Source organism: Pongo pygmaeus, chromosome 7 (assembly GCF_028885625.2).
Source record: "Pongo pygmaeus isolate AG05252 chromosome 7, NHGRI_mPonPyg2-v2.0_pri, whole genome shotgun sequence".
Taxonomy (NCBI): domain Eukaryota; kingdom Metazoa; phylum Chordata; class Mammalia; order Primates; family Hominidae; genus Pongo; species Pongo pygmaeus.
Genome location: NC_072380.2, coordinates 157,375,907 through 157,391,891, shown reverse-complemented (window position 1 = coordinate 157,391,891; position 15,985 = coordinate 157,375,907). Strand labels below are relative to the sequence as shown.

At 54.5% G+C, this 15,985-nt stretch overlaps 1 protein-coding gene across 6 annotated transcripts in view; it reads right to left on the bottom strand.

Annotated features, from left to right (window-relative positions):
- ADCK5 (aarF domain containing kinase 5) overlaps window positions 1-15,985 on the bottom strand; it is a 19,962-nt gene extending 3,977 nt beyond the window's left edge. Inside the window, exons 1-4 of one of the 6 annotated variants that reach the window (XM_054499312.2) lie at window positions 15,853-15,924; window positions 14,320-14,404; window positions 10,358-10,461; window positions 8,549-8,698 (exon numbers count right to left, since the gene is read on the bottom strand). In XM_054499312.2, the coding sequence (XP_054355287.1) occupies window positions 8,549-8,698; window positions 10,358-10,461; window positions 14,320-14,373 (308 nt within the window). In that variant the 5' untranslated portion in view covers window positions 14,374-14,404; window positions 15,853-15,924. Of the gene's footprint in view, window positions 1-2,798; window positions 2,907-8,548; window positions 8,699-10,357; window positions 10,462-14,319; window positions 14,405-15,852 lie in introns of those variants that run through there. The other 5 variants (XM_054499313.2, XM_054499314.2, XM_063669221.1 and 2 more) reach the window with 5 other exon arrangements.

The window sequence follows — 15,985 nt, the reverse complement described above, 5'->3', positions numbered from 1 at the left end:
GAGAGCCCAGTTAAGGCAGGAAGTGGGGGACATCCTGGGTATCTGTTGAGCAGGTACTGGGCTCCTGGGGGAGATTTAGGCAAGAGGATGGGAATGCTGGGGTAGAGGGCTGTCCCCAGGCCTGGCCCCAGTTAGGATATCAGGGTGGGAGCCCTGGGGGAACTCTGGGGACCAGCTGGGCAGCCCTGGAATGAGGCGCCAGGCAGCGGACAGACCACACACAGGTGCACAGGGAGGGGTTGAGGTCAGAGTGGCTTCTCCAAGGCTGGCCATGGCCAGAGGCCTGTCCATGCGTTCTGCGAAGCTCATGTACCTGCCTGGGGACAGGGCCCACAGTCATTCCTGATGCACAGCTCTGGCTGCTCAGGTGGGCTCTGTGTCCCCCATCAATCCAGGGAGACCCCCCGGCCATTCAGGCCCCACTCTGGGCCCCCATAGAGCAGAGCACCTGGAGTGTGTTGGTTGAGTTAGGCCAGGGTTTCTTTTTCTTTTTTTTTGAGGCAGAGTCTCACTCTGTCGCCCAGGCTGGAGTGCAGTGGCGCGATCTCGGCTCACTGCGAGCTCCGCCTCCCAGGTTCACGCCATTCTCCTGCCTCAGCCTCCCGAGTAGCTGGGACTACAGGCGCCTGCCACCACGACCAGCTAATTTTTTTGTATTTTTAGTAGAGACGGGGTTTCACTGTGTTAGCCAGGATGGTCTCGATCTCCTGACCTCGTGATCTGCCCGCCTCGGCCTCCCAAAGTGCTGGGATTACAGGCGTGAGCCACCGCACCTGACAGGCCAGGGTTTCCTTTCTTTTTTTTTTTTTTTTTTGAGACCGAGTTTCGCTCTTGTTGCCCAAGCTGGAGTGCAAAGGCACCATCTCGGCTCACCACAACCTCTGCCTGTCAGGTTCAAGCGATTCTCCTGCCTCAGCCTCCCAACTAGCTGGGATTACAGGCATGTGTCACCACGCCCAGCTAATTTTGTATTTTTAGTAGAGACGGGGTTTCTCCAGGCTGGTCTCGAACACCTGACCTCAAGTGATCCGCCCGCCTCGGCCTCCCAAAGTGCTGGGATTACAGGCGTGAGCCACCGCGCCCAGCCAAGTTGGGCCAGGGTTTCTAAATGTGCTCTGGGACTCAAAGGCTACTCGGTGGGCAGTGCTGGCTTTGGACCAGAGTGCATCAGCTTTAGACCCTAAGACCCTCGTCGAGACCCAGGCGTGCGAGAGAAGCCTAACTGCTCGTGGCAGGCACAGGACATGCTTGCGGTGGTTAGTGACTGACGGGGAAGGCAGGGCCTCCAGCCGCCTCGTTTCTGTGGCTGGCACTGAACTGACACCTCAAAAACACTGAAGAGATGAACAGGTGATGGAGCTACCAGCATACGTTCCATGGCGTTTGCCCAAGAAGGCACATGGAGAGGCCAAGCCCAGCTGCCCTTTCTGCAAACCAGCCTGCCTGTCCCGACAAGCTGCCCCATCCACCCCGACCTGCGCACATGAGCACAAGACCCCAGCAGCACCCTGCGTTCCGCAGTCAATGCCTGTGTGCACGTGAGCCAACACAATGATTTCTATGACCTAGAGCTGAGGCTATTGATACAGCAACACAGTGATTTCTGTGACCTAGAGCTGAGGCTATTGATACAGCAACACAGTGATTTCTGTGACCTAGAGCTGAGGCTATTGATACAGCAACACAATGATTTCTATGACCTAGAGCTGAGGCTATTGATACAGCAACACAGTGATTTCTATGACCTAGAGCTGAGGCTATTGATACAGCAACACAGTGATTTCTATGACCTAGAGCTGAGGCTATTGATACAGCAACACAGTGATTTCTATGACCTAGAGCTGAGGCTATTGATACAGCAACACAGTGATTTCTGTGACCTAGAGCTGAGGCTATTGATACAGCAACACAGTGATTTCTATGACCTAGAGCTGAGGCTATTGATACAGCAACACAGTGATTTCTATGACCTAGAGCTGAGGCTATTGATACAGCAACACAGTGATTTCTATGACCTAGAGCTGAGGCTATTGATACAGCAACACAGTGATTTCTGTGACCTAGAGCTGAGGCTATTGATACAGCAACACAGTGATTTCTATGACCTAGAGCTGAGGCTATTGATACAGCAACACAGTGATTTCTGTGACCTAGAGCTGAGGCTATTGATACAGCAAGCAGTTTTGACATAGAGTCAAGAAAAGTTATATCAAAAATGGTTAGGCCGGGCACAGTGGCTCACGCCGGTAATCCCCGCATTTTGGGAGGCCGAGGCGGGTGGATCACCTGAGGTCAGGAGTTCAAGACCAGCCTGACCAACATGGTGAAACCCTGTATCTACTAAAAATACAAATATTAGCTGGGTGTGGTGGTGCATGCCTGTAGTCCCAGAGCTACCCGGGAGGGGCTGAGGCACAAGAATCGCTTGAACTCGGGAGGCAGATTGCAGTTGCAGTGAGCCAGGTGAGTAGCTCACGCCTGTAATCCCAGCACTTTGGGAGGCCAAGGCAGGCAGATCACCTGAGGTCAGGAATTTGAGATCAGCCTGGCCAACATGGCAAAACCCCGTCTCTACTAAAAATACAAAGATTAGCAGGATGTGGTGGCACATGCCTGTAATCCCAGCTACTCGGGAGGCTGAGGCGAGAGAATCACTTGAACCCAGGAGGTGGAAGTTGCAGTGAGCCAAGATTGTGCCACTGCACTCCAGCCTGGGTGAGAGAGTGAGACTGTCTCAAAATAATAATAATAATAATAATAATAATAATAATAATAATAAAAGGTTAAAATCCTTTTACCCTTGAGGTACCTAAGAGGCCATGTGAAGGTAGCTGTGGACTGCAGCGGGAGACGTCCAAGGGCAGGGCAGGTGCATCTCATTTTAGGTCACATCTGTACATTTAGAAGAGTGTGTGGGCTGAAACATGAGCCAATATGCATTGATAAAATTCTTGGAGAATTTTTACCCTTGGTGTGGGTCTCAGGGGAGCTTTCTACATTTCTAACTTTTCTTTTTTTTTTTTCTTGAGACGGAGTCTCGCTCTGTCGCCCAGGCTGGAGTGCTGTGCTGCAATCTCGGCTCACTGTAAGCTCCACCTCCCGGGTTCACGCCATTCTTCTGGCTCAGCCTCCTGAGTAGCTGGGACTACAGGCGCCCGCTACCACGCCCGGCTAATTTTTTTTGTATTTTTAGTAGAGACGGGGTTTCACCGTGTTAGCCAGGATGGTCTCGATCTTCTGACCTTGTGATACCCCCGCCTTGGCCTCCCAAAGTGCTGGGATTACAGGCATGAGCCACCGCGCCCGGCTTTAACTTTTCTACTATTAAAATTTGTTATAGTAAACACAACACTTTTGTAACAAAACTTAAAGATGTGAAAAAGTCCCACAGACTTGTACTTGGGGGAGAAGGAATTTAATTTTTTTTCTTTTTGAGATGGAGTCTCGCTCTGTCGCCCAGACTGGAGTGCAATGGCACAGTCTAGGCTCACTGCAACCTCCGCCTCCCGGGTTCAAGCGATTCTCCCACCTCAACCTCCCGAGTAGCTGGGACTACAGGTGCCCACCACCATGCCCAGCTAATTTTTCTATCTTTAGTAGAGATGGGGTTTCTCCATGTTGGTCAGGCTGGTCTCGAACTCCTGACCTCGTGATCCGCCCTCCTCGGCCTCCCAAAGCATTTTCGCATTGCATTTCACATTGCCTCACAGAGCATTTCCAACATTGCTGTATGTTTGAAGTTTTTCACAATAAAATGTTGGAGGCTGGGTGTGGTGGCTCACACTTATAATCCCAGCACTTTGGGAGGCCAAGGCAGGCGGATCACCTGAGGTCAGGAGTTCAAGACCAGCCTGACCAACACAGAGAAACCCGCCTCTACTAACAAATACAAAATTAGCTGGGCGTGGTGGCGTGTGCCTGTAATCCCCAGCTACTCAGGAGGCTGAGGCAGGAGAATCGCTTGAATCCAGGAGGTGGAGGTTGCAGTGAGCGGAGATCCCGCCATTGCACTCCAGCCTGGGCAACAAGAGTGAAACTCTGTCTCAAAAAAAAAAAAAAAAGTGTCAGTGAGTGCTAAACTGCTGGGTGGAGGCCAGGCACGGTGGCTCATGCCTATAATCCCAGCACTTTGGGAGGCTGAGACAGATGGATCACTTAAGGTCAGGAGTTCAAGACCAGCTTGGCCAACATGGAGAAACCCCGTCTCTACTAAAAATTGAAAAAAATTAGCCGGGGTGTGGTGGCAAGTGTCTATAATCCCAGCTACTGGGGAGACTGGGGCTGGGAGAATTGCTTGAACCCAGGAGGCAGAGGCTGAAGTGAGCCGAGATGTCGCCACTATACTCCAGCCTGAGTGACAGAGCAAGACTCCGTCTCAATAAATAAATAAAGAAACAAACAAACTGCTGGGTGGAGGAGCAGTGAGAACAGACACATCATCTCAACTGCCTCCATACAGCTAATTACAAGGGACTCAAATGGGGAAACTGAAATCGTGTGCCCCCGGCAGGACAGAAGCAGTGTCACTCCCGTGTGATTCCTGCCAAAACGGATGATGAATATGACCACAAGCAAACATCAGACAAACCCACACTGAGAAAATAAGAAGCAGTGAAATATTTCTGTAACAGATGAGATGGTAATTATTTTAGGCACTACGGCCATGCATGAGCACATGGGCAACTATGCACCAAGTGGTCACAGGCAATGCATGGGCATGGCTGTGTTCCAATAAAGCTTTATTTACAAATCAGACAGCTGCCACACTGGGCCCCTGCACTTGGCCCAGGGACCACAGTTTGCTGACTCTTGTTATACAATACTTACAAGCCTGTAATCTTCAAAGGTGTCCAATCATGTGCAATGAAGAATTAACTTTACCCAAAGAGAGGTCTGACCTTTGTCCCTTCTTAAGTCCTCGGGATTTCCTGAGTGATAAGGAGGGCCTCTGTTTTCCATGGTAGCCCTGAGGGCTTATGCTAAGGAGGGACTCAGGGCGAAGATCCACCACTTTGGGGCCTACGGGGATGGGAGGGGGAGGACCAGGGCTAGAAACTGAGTTCCTGGGATTTTCTGAGAAACTGGAGATTTTCAATCAATCCCGCCCAAGTATTAATACCCCAACAAAAACTCCAGGCATGGCCCGCGCAGTGGTTCACGGCTGTAATCCCAGCACTTTGGGAGTCCGAGGCGGACAGATCACTTGAGGTCAGCAGTTCAAGACCAGCCTGGCCAACATGGTGAAAACCTATTGCTACTGAAAATACAAAAATTAGCCAGGCATGATGGTGGGCACCTGTAATTCCAGCTACTCAGAAGGCTGAGGCAGGAGAATCGCTTGAACCCGGGAGGTGGAGGATGCAGTGAGCCGAGATCCCACCACTGCACTCCAGCCTGGGCAGCAAGAGCAAAACTCCGTCTCAAAAAATAAAAAAAAAATAAGTTAAATAAAAAATTAAAAAATTAAAAATTAAAAAAAAAAGTTAAATTTAGGTCAGGTATGGTAGCTCACACCTGTAATCCCAGCCGTTTGGGAGGCTGAGGCAAACGGATCACCTGAACTCAGGAGTTCAAGACCAGCCTGGGCATCATGGCAAAACCCCATCTCTACTAACAATATAAAAAATTAGCCGGGAGTGGTGGCACACGCCTGTAGTTCCAGCTACTCGGGAGGCCGAAGCATGAGAATTGCTTGAACCTGGGATATGGAGGTTGCAGTGAGCTGAGATGAAGCCACTGCACTCCAGCCTGGGCAACAGAGTGAGACTGTCTCCAAAAAATAAAGAAAAAAGGGGGGGGTGGGGGTAAAACAAAACACATAGGTGATTTTTTTTTTTTGAGACGGTGTCTCGCTCTGTCACCCAGGCTAGAGTGCAGTGGCACGATCTCAGCTCACTGCAAGCTCCGCCTCCTGGGTTCACGCCATTCTCCTGCCTCAGCCTCCCAAGTAGCTGGGACTACAGGCGACCGCCACCATGCCCGGCTAATTTTTTGTATTTTTTAGTAGAGACGGGGTTTCACCGTGTTAGCCAGGATGGTCTCGATCTCCTGACCTCGTGATCCACCCACCTCGGCCTCCCAAAGTGCTGGGATTACAGGCGTGAGCCACCACGCCCGGCCACACATAGGTGATTTTATTTTTTATTTTTATTTTTTGAGACGGGTCTGGCTCTGTCTTCCAGGCTGGAGTGCAATGGCGTGATCTCGGTTCACTGCAACCTCCACCTCCCAGGTTCAAGTGATTCCCCTGCCTCAGCCTCTCAAAGTAGCTGGGATTACAGGTGTGAGCCACTGCGCCTGGTGGTGATTTAAGTTTAGGGCCAGGTGTGGTGGCTCACACCTGTAATCCCAGCAGTTTGAGAGGCCGAGCTGAGCAGATCACCTGAGGTCAGGAGTTGGAGACCAGCCTGTCCAACATGACGAAACCCTGTCTCTACTAAAAATACAAAAACTAGCCAGGCGTGGTGGCACACACCCGTAATACAAGCTACTTGGGGGGCGAGACAGGAGAATCGCTTAAACCAAGGGAGCAGAGGTTGCAGTGAGCTGAGATTGCACCACTGCACTCCACCCTGGGTGACAGAGCAAGACACCGTCTCAAAAAAAAAAAAAAAAAAAACAAAGAAAATGTAAGGAGTGGCAGATTAGAGACAGGGCTCTGAGGTAGAGAAACATTGTCCCAAACCTTCCACCTTTCTGGGCAGCCCCTGATCATTCGGGTACCTGCGGCCTTTTCTGACCTCTGCTGCCTTTTCTCATGGTGCACTGGCCCCGCCATGCTCCTCACCCGCGCTCCTTCCTGGGCTCCTGCGTGGGTGCTGCTGTCACCCAGGATGTGTTCCCGGGCTACCCTGTGCCCTGCCAGGGAAGCTCCACAGGCCTGCTTGTCTATGCAACCGTGACAGCTTAGAGCCGAGGAGAACATGCAGACTGCTGGGAAAATTAACAGAGGTCCCTCCCTGCAACCCCAGCTCAGCCCCTGAGAGCAAGCTGTGAAAAGATGTTTTCCCACAAAGTGAGCCCAGAATGCAGGCTCACCAAGCCGGTGGCTGAGGAGGTGGACACCAGACACAGCTGCATGCCATGAAATAGAGGGTGAGACAAACCCAGGCCTGCCAAGCCGACATTTCAGAACCAGGCTGCAGGGGACAGTGGCTGGCAGCCCTGTGTGGCCCTTGCATGCACCGCAGTGGAGGGTCACCAGAAAAAGGCAGAGGACCCGAGGCTCTGTCCTCACCCACCCCAGGCTGCGAGACTGGATGGCCCTGCAAAACAGACAATGCCACCCAAAATCTGCAGGCAGGGACAGCAGGAACTCCAAGCAAAACCAGATGCCAGGGAGACCCACATGGGGAACGACTGTTTTGTCCTTTAGGCTGAAAATCCTCAGGTGCCCAGCTATCCACAAGCTTCCACTCACTGCTGGAGGAAATTTCTGTGAAACTTCTGGTGAAATCCCTGAAGGCACCAGAAGCCGAGGCACTTGCTGAGAAACTGACCTAGGCCTGGCAGATGCTTGGAGGCACGCAGAACAGGACCACACCCTCCCTGCCTCCTTCCTCCCCTGACACTCCATTCAAAGGGGCTTTGGGGGCCAGGCGCGGTGACTCACACCTGTCATCCCAGCACTTTGGGAGGCCAAGGCAGGTGGATCACGAGGTCAGGAGATCGAGACTATCCTGGCTAACATAGTGAAACCCCATTTCTACTAAAAATACTAAATAAATAAATTAATTAATTAGCCGGGCGTGGTGGCGGGCGCCTGTAGTCCCGGCTACTCAGGAGGCTGAGGCAGGAGAATGGCGTGAACCTGGGAGGCGGAGCTTGCAGTGAGCCAAGATTGCGCCACTGCACTCCAGCCTGGGTGACAGAGTGAGAGAGACTCTGTCTCAAAAAAAAAAAAAAAAAAAGGGCTTTCGGCTAACAGGTTTCTCTCAAAGCCAAGAGCTGGCTCCACCAGGCTCAGGCTAGGCAGGGCTTTGTGGCTGCAAGAATTCTGGGATCTGACCAAAAGCAGGAATGCCCGCCCAAGGGTTCCAACAGAAGGTGTCCTCACTCTCCCCCTGAGTTCTGCACTGTAAGGTAAAGGAGGAAGAAAGGGCCCTGACAGCAATAACCCAATTTTGCCCATCTCCAGGGGCAGGGACAGAGGCAGCCTCCTTTCCCAGGCCCAAACCTTGGAATGGGGCAAGAAGAGAAGGAAGGCAGGGCAGCTGCTTCTCCGCCAGCCTAGAAGCCTGAGGGAGAAGGCACCGGCCCAGGGCTGGAGCCCCTCCCCGCTCAGGCCAAGGCTGAACTAGGGAAGGGCCTGTGGCGGCTGCATCCAATGTGGAGGACCCTTGTCTACACCACATCCTATAGGCCTGCCAGTGCTCACTGTCCCTTCAGCCAGCACCTTCCATGTAGGAAAGGACACCTGACAAGCAGCTGTAAAATCCTCAGCAAGCTCTGCAGGCCTCCCAGCCCCACGCCCCTCGTCTGTGAGAGCATCTGGAGCAGGCACTCCTGCACAGCGCACCCCCTGCCCGCCACCGCTGGGCCCTCCTACCTGCCAAAGCGCCCCATGCCATCCACCATGAGCCGCATCCTCCTCTTCTCACGCGCCTCTGCCATGACATAGCGGGCTCCGAGGAGCAGGGGCGCCCCCACTACCGCGCTGGAGAGCACCTTCCTCCACAGGGGTGTGGGGCTCGAGAACCTGAGGGGAGATAATGCAGGCTGGAGGCGCCACCCCCCCACATTCAGCTGGGCTCTGACCTCTGCCCACCACCTCCCCCAGCACCACCTCTCACTCCTGTGTGCACAGCCATTCTGACGGTGTGGTCAGCAGAGAACACCACTGCATCAGTGTCCCCTTCCCTGAACCCCTGCACCAAAGCCCGGCACCAGATGGCCGTAAGGGGCAGGTCTCACTCAGGTCTGTCCAGAGACCCAGCCAATGGGGCCATGGGACATGGAAATGGCTCCTCAGGTAAAGGAAGCAACTCAATGGCAGGTCTGTGTTCCTCACGGACCGGGGCCACCTATGCTGTGGAGAATCACAACCACCGTCCACCTCGCAGGGTTCAACTGGATGGTTATCAGCACAGCAGAGACAGAGAAGATGCTGAGGTCGGCACATGCTGAGTCACATGACAGTACAGAGCAAGAAAGGGAGCTTCCCCCATGCTGAACATAGTAGGATCCCCATACATGCTGAATACAGCAGGAGCCCAATACTCGCTGAATACAGCAGGAGTCCAATACTTGCTGAATACAGGAGTCCAATAGTTGCCAAATACAGCAGAAGCCCAATACTTGCTGAATACAGCAGGAGCTCTACCTATGCTGAACACAGTAGGAGCTCCATATATGCTGAATCCAGCAGGAAACCCATAATGCTGAGTGCGGCAGGTGCCTGAGCACACATCTGTTTCTGCACCCGGCCCATAATCCTGAGTGTGGCAGGCGCCTGAGCACACATCTGTTTCTACACCCGGCCCATAATCCTGAGTGCGGCAGGCGCCTAAGCACACATCTGTTTCTACACCGGGCCCATAATCCTGAGTGCAGCAGGTGCCTGAGCACACATCTGTTTCTGCACCCGGCCCATAATCCTGAGTGTGGCAGGCACCTGAGCACACATCTGTTTCTACACCCGGCCCATAATCCTGAGTGCGGCAGGCGCCTGAGCACACATCTGTTTCTACATCGGGCCCATAATCCTGAGTGCGGCAGGTGCCTGAGCACACATCTGTTTCCGTACTTGGCCACATCTGTCCCAGGGACACAGGTTCTCTTACTGCAGAGCTCTCAGGAGAAGGAGACCCCTGCCAGGTTCACTGAGCCAGTGGCACTTGGGCAGCTCACCCTGCCTGCCCTGCCTGGCCACGTCTACCCTCCACGGCCTTCCTGCCTTGCCACCGTCCATCTGCCCACTGTGGTCCAGACTTGCTGGCCTCAGGACCTTGTCTGGCCTTTCCTTCTGCTCAGAACATCCCTCCCCATCTCTTCTTGCTGCTCTTCCTCTTGTGTGACTCCCAACTATAGTCACCCCGCCCTCCTCCAGGCTCTGAATGACCCGGTTTGCTCTTCAGAGCAGGCGCTCCATGTGCACCCTTCCCGATTTGCTAGCTGTCTGTTCTAAATGCTGTGGTCAGGGTGTGCCCACCCCTGGGCACGGTCCCATGGGTCAGGACCTGGGGGTCTCTGGTCCCAGTGCACCGCACTGAGGAGCAAACATATCCTGTCTTGGTTGGGGATACAGGAGAAGGTCCAGCCTTGGGCCCTCAACTGCCACCTCTGCATGCACACAGACTCCACCCAGCCACCCATGCCTGCCTGGGTGAGAGGCGCGTGCCCATGGAGGACTCGTTACCTTGGAGGAAGGACCCTGACGTTTCTCCTGAAGAACGCAGCAGGGGACGGCCAGGGCTTCTGCCTGCTGTGCAGCAGAGCAGAGTGGAAATGGCAAAGCTGCAACTGCAAAGAGAGGAAATTGTGTGGGGTCAAACGAGGCCAGGACACGCCCCTGCCCTCAACCACTACCAGCACTTACATGCGCTGGAGTCTGAGGCAGCCTAACCCTAAACCTAATTTATGAGTCCGTTCTCACACTGCTCTAAAGAACTACCCAGGCCAGGCGCGGGGGCTCACACCTTTAATCCCAGCACTTTAGGAGGCCAAGGCGGGTGGATCATCTGAGGCCAGGAGTTTGAGACCAGCCTGATTAACATGGTGAAAGCCCGTCTCTACTAAAAATACAAAATTAGTGGGGTATGGTGGTGCATGTGTAATCCCAGCTACCTGGGAGGCTGAGCCAGGAGAATCGCTTGAACCTGGGAGGCAGAGGTTGCAGTGAGCTGAAATTGTGCCACTACACTCTAGCCTAGGCAACAGAGCGAAACTCCATCTCAACAACAACAACAACAACAACAACAAAAAAAAAAACTACCCAAGCAAGACTGGGTAATTTATGAAGAAAAGAGGTTTGTTTGTTTTTCTGAGATGGAGTCTTGCTCTGTCGCCCAGGCTGGAGTGCAATGGCACGATCTCAGCTGACTACAATCATGCGCCACCACATCCAGCTAATTTTTGTATTTTAGTAGAGACGGGGTTTCACCATGTTGGCCAGGCTGGTCTAGAACTCCTGACCTCAAGTGATCTGCCCTCCTCAGCCTCCCAAAGTGCTGGGATTATAGGTGTGAGCCACCACGGCTGGCCTGGGTTTAACTGACTCACAGTTCCACAGGCTGTCCAGGAAGCATCACTGAGAGGCCTCAGGAAACTTACAGTCATGGCAGAAGGCAAATGGGAAGCAAGCACAGTATGGGCGAAGCAGTTGGGGGGCGGACAGAGAGAAAGGGCGAGCGAGAGGACAAAGGGGAAAGTGTCACACACACTTTTAAACCATCAGACCTGAGAACTCACTCACTATCACGACAACAGCAAGGGGGAATCTGCCTCCATGACCAGATCACCTCCCACCAGACCCCTCCTCCAACACTGGGAACCGCGACTCAGATGAGCTTTGGGTGGGGACACAAAGCCAAACCACATCACCAAGTCAGTCAGCAAAGACTGTCAGCACCGCTGGGCTCATGCCAGGAAGCCAGGTTCCCATCATCTTTGATTCTGTAATGGAAACACTATCCTACCTCCTGGGAGCAAGGCTGACAGTCAAAGTATCACAGGAGAGAAGGCTAACACAGCTTAACCAGGGCTGATGCCTCGGGTGCTGACAGGTCATCAAACACACCCTGTCTCTGAATGTCCCCTCAGTCTCTGCAGGAAGAGATGGCGTCACCATCTGCCTCATCTGGGATGGGACCCACCCCGTCCCTGCCCCTGCACTCTCTTGGCAGCACCCTGGCCTGTCATTTACTGTTTCCTGCTGCTGAGGCCACTGACCAGTGGCCAGAGGAAAGCAGTCCTCATCTCAGAAGGAAGTGGCAACAGTGCCCAGCCACGGAATCAGACAGCAGACGCCAACCTTGAAGGTGGACGCCTGGATGGGAGGAGTGGCCTGCGTAGGTCACTGTTCTGAAAGCAAATGAAGAAACTTACAACTTACTGAGACCCCACAGACAGGGACCCTGTACAGCTTCTACTTGGAGGAGGAGAGGACATGCTGCAGCTAGCAGGACACACGTAAAGAAGCCCTGAGGGCCGGGCGCGGTGGCTCACGCCTCTAATCCCAGCACTTTGCCAACGCAGGTGGATCATGAGGTCAGGAGATCGAGACCATCCTGGCCAACATGGCGAAACCCTGTCTCTACTAGAAATACAAAAAAAGTAGCCAGGTGTGATGGTGCATACCTGTAATCCCAGGTACTTGGGAGGCTGAGACAGGAGAATCGCTTAAACTTGGTAGGCGGAGATTGCAGTGAGCCAAGATCGAGACACTGCACTCCAGCCTGGGCGACAGAACGGGACTCCATTTAGAAAAATAAACACATAAATAAAGAAGCCCCACCACGAGACTCTTGACACATCGCGCTGCTTTATTTTTGTGACTATGAAAACACCACATAGAACTTACAGTATTATTGAAAGAAAGAAAGAAAGAAAGAAAGAAAGAAAGAAAGAAAGAAAGAGAAAAAAAGAAAGAAAGAAAGAAAGAAAGAAAGAAAGAAAAGAAAGAAAAAGAAAGAAAGAAATGAAAAGAAAAGAAAAGAAAAAGAAGGAGAAAAGAAAGAAAAGAAAAGAAAAGAAAAGAAAAAGAAAACACCACAGCTCTCACCGGAAACCTTGGTCTCCCAATCACACTTGACCTATGATGAGGTCTTACAACTCCCTCAACCCCAAATTCCCCAACTGAGAGCTCTTCTAACAAGTCAGGGTTTGGGGGGAAAGGACTGTGCATAGCCAGTCATGCCCCATGGCACAGACGCTAACATGGTCCTCAACACTGGACCTAGTAAGGAACTGACTTGCCAGCTGGTTTCTGGCCAGAGCTCAGAGCCCTGGAGAAGATTTTGAGGACTCCAAACAACACGAAAGCCAAAGGGAAAAGTCCATGGCCTCTTGTCCCTAGAGGGCGGGTTGACAGAAACCCCTGCTTGGCGAGGTCACATGCAGCAAGTGCTGATTCACAGGGAAAACCCGAGGCAGCTGGGCAGCGACTCAGGCAGACCATCCACCTGCTGCCTACCCAGCCTGCACCTCCTGACCCTAGCCACCTCTGGTGCCAGCGCATGCACGGCCAGAGGACCCAAGATCAGGCAGTTGTGCCCACGGACTGTGGAGAGACTCTGAACAGCAGCTCGTAAGTGGCTGCAAGGGAGCTACCTCCAGGTGGCTATCCCAACCACTGCCCACCTCATCCGTTATCAGCAACGCAAGCTGCTTGCGTTTCAATGGGCTCCACCAAGCAGGTGAGGCCAGGAAAGTCATGGCTGGCTGATCGCTGTCTCCAACAACAGTTTTCTGCTCTTTCCTCAGGAACCAGCACTGCAGAAGGGGCTCCAGCTGCGTCTCTCACTCCCATTCTCATCCAGGACCGAGATCCCTCCAGTAGACCCCAGGCCACCATCACCTTACCCTGTCCACCAGCAGCCTCGCTCATGCCCATGCCCGGCTCCACCTTCTTCACCGTGGTCCTATCCTGCCACTGTCCTCATCACACACCAGCGTGACTGTTAACTTACGGAATCTGTCTTCCCACTAGACTGTGAGCAGGGCCACCTCTCAACCATCTCTAAACAAGCAGGCACTCAATGAATGCCTGCCGAATGAGACCAACAGCTGTGAAGCACAGGACTGAACAGAACCCCACATGGCCCTGCCAAGCAACAGGCACTGATAACCCACAGTGCCTGCCAGGGCCCATGAGGCTGTGCAAGAGCCTGGCTCCTCCGAATGTGGGGCGCCCAGCACACCCAGACTATCCTCTCTGAAATTCCCATCACACAGGAGAGGTCCCCAAGGCCCAAAGAGGTTATGGGTTGGGGGGTGAGCCTGCAGCCACACCTCCCAGGAAGACTTCCCAGAGCCCAATCCAGGGCAATTCTCACGTGACACACAGCCCCAACCGCACCCAGAACACGACCTCTAAACTGCCAGAAGATAAGCCGTCTTTTAGATGGTGGGTCCCCAGGGCCTTCCCCCCACACACCTGAGACAGCCCTGGTGACACTTATCCTGCAGCTCCCCCGACTTCCAAAGCCTTCCAGTTTGGACAAGATGAAACGGGTGCCCTCTGCCCCAACCTCTCATGCTTTCTTGTGGTGAGTGTGTGCAGTCTGTCTGCACAAACAGAAACACCTCCCTTTCCAGAGTGACTCTAGACCACAGCTGACTACCTTGAAAGCAGCAAGTGTTCTGAGTGGTAACACTCACACAGGTATCATGAAGTTCACAACCAAACGGCGTGCTTTGGCCGCAGAACCACATGCATGTCCAATCGTGTTTGGTTTTCCAGCACCTGCAGATGAGGAGGATACAGGTCCCACAGACAGGCCTGGCAGCAGCAGTGAAAAGCAACTGCCTAGTCTCAGAATGACGCCAGAAACTAAAAACCATGAACGGATGACCAGAGCCTGGGGAACCCAACAGCACTGTGCACCTCAACAGGAGGGGAAACTGAGGCACATAATTGTCCCCAAAGTTAGGAAGAGACAGATTGGGAGTCTGGGCAGGGTAAATGGGTCTGGTGACCACACACACTGTCCTTCTCCCAGGGTGTGTGACCCTCTCAGCCCCAGCCAGCCCTCAAACGCCGACTGGACCCAGCCCTGCTCATTGGCCATGAGCAGCTCCTAACCAGGGGTTAAACCGACCTGTCCACTCGCTGGGGCTGGGGAGGGACTGAGTGGCCTGCACGTGGGAAGACTTTGCCACCTGGAAGGAGCTGCACTGAAGGCCACCTCCCCGGCTCATGAAGCACCCTGGGGTCACACAGCTGGGCTGGGGCACGAGTGGGCCGTCCATCCGTGCTATTTATAGCCAGACCGGCAAGGCTAGCTTATCACCAAACACAAGCTCTGCTGACATTCCAAGAAAAAAAGGAACGGCGCCGGGAGCCCCTTCCAAATCTTCTGGAAGCGGGTGGGTAAGATGCGTGTCAAGGCCTCTGCCCCGCCCCCCCGCAGTCCTAACAGCAGGGACAGAGGAACGGGACCCGGCGGCCACGTGGGAGCGGGGAGACGCCGAGAGCCTGAGAGAGGGGGCCTCGGAGCCGTGGGGGGCGCGCCCCTGAGCCGAGGCAGGGGCGCTCAGAGCAGAGCCCGCCCTGCAGCCCCCGCCCGCCCGCCCGCCGCCGCCTCTCGGCAGGGCGGGCCCGGCGGGGAGGCGAGCGGAGGAGGTCCGGGGCAGCAGGCTGGGCAGGGAGGCGTCCGTGATCCCGGGAGGCCGACTCGCGAGGGGAACGGCGCCAGAGGCTTCCCCGCGGGGCCCCTGTCCTCTGGAGATGGCGCTCTCTGGGGCGCCGGGCACCCGCCTCCGGGCGGGGAGCTGCGGCTCCCGGTTCAGGCAGCGGTCAGGGCTGCGGGAGCGGCTCCTGCCTGAAATCCCAGCTCTCGGGGAGGCTAAGGCGGGCGGATCGCTAGAGCCCAGGAGTTCGAGACCAGCCTGAGCAACACGGCGAGACCCCGACTCTGCTAAATACAGAGTCGGCCGGGCGCGGTCAAGCCTGCGGTGTCAGCTACTTGCGGGGCCGAGGCGGGAGGATCTCCTGAGTCCGGGAGGCGAAAGCTGCGGTGAGCGGAGATCGCGCCACTGCGCTCCAGGGCGACAGAGCGAGACCCTGCCTCAAAAAAAAAAGAGGGAAAAAGCCCCGAGGGTCTCTGGGGCGGGGTCTGGGGACCTGCGGGTCTCGGGTCTCTGGGGCTGGTGTGCAGGATCTCGGGCGCCCCGGGCCGGGAGGGTCCTCACCGGTCGCCACATCTCCGACCACTGCTCCGCTCCTCTCCCGCCCGGCGCCGCTTCGCGTCTCGCAGCCCAGCAGTCCCTGCGGGAGGGCGCGCAGTGCGCACGCGCCAGAACCGAGAGCCCCGCCCCGTGGGCG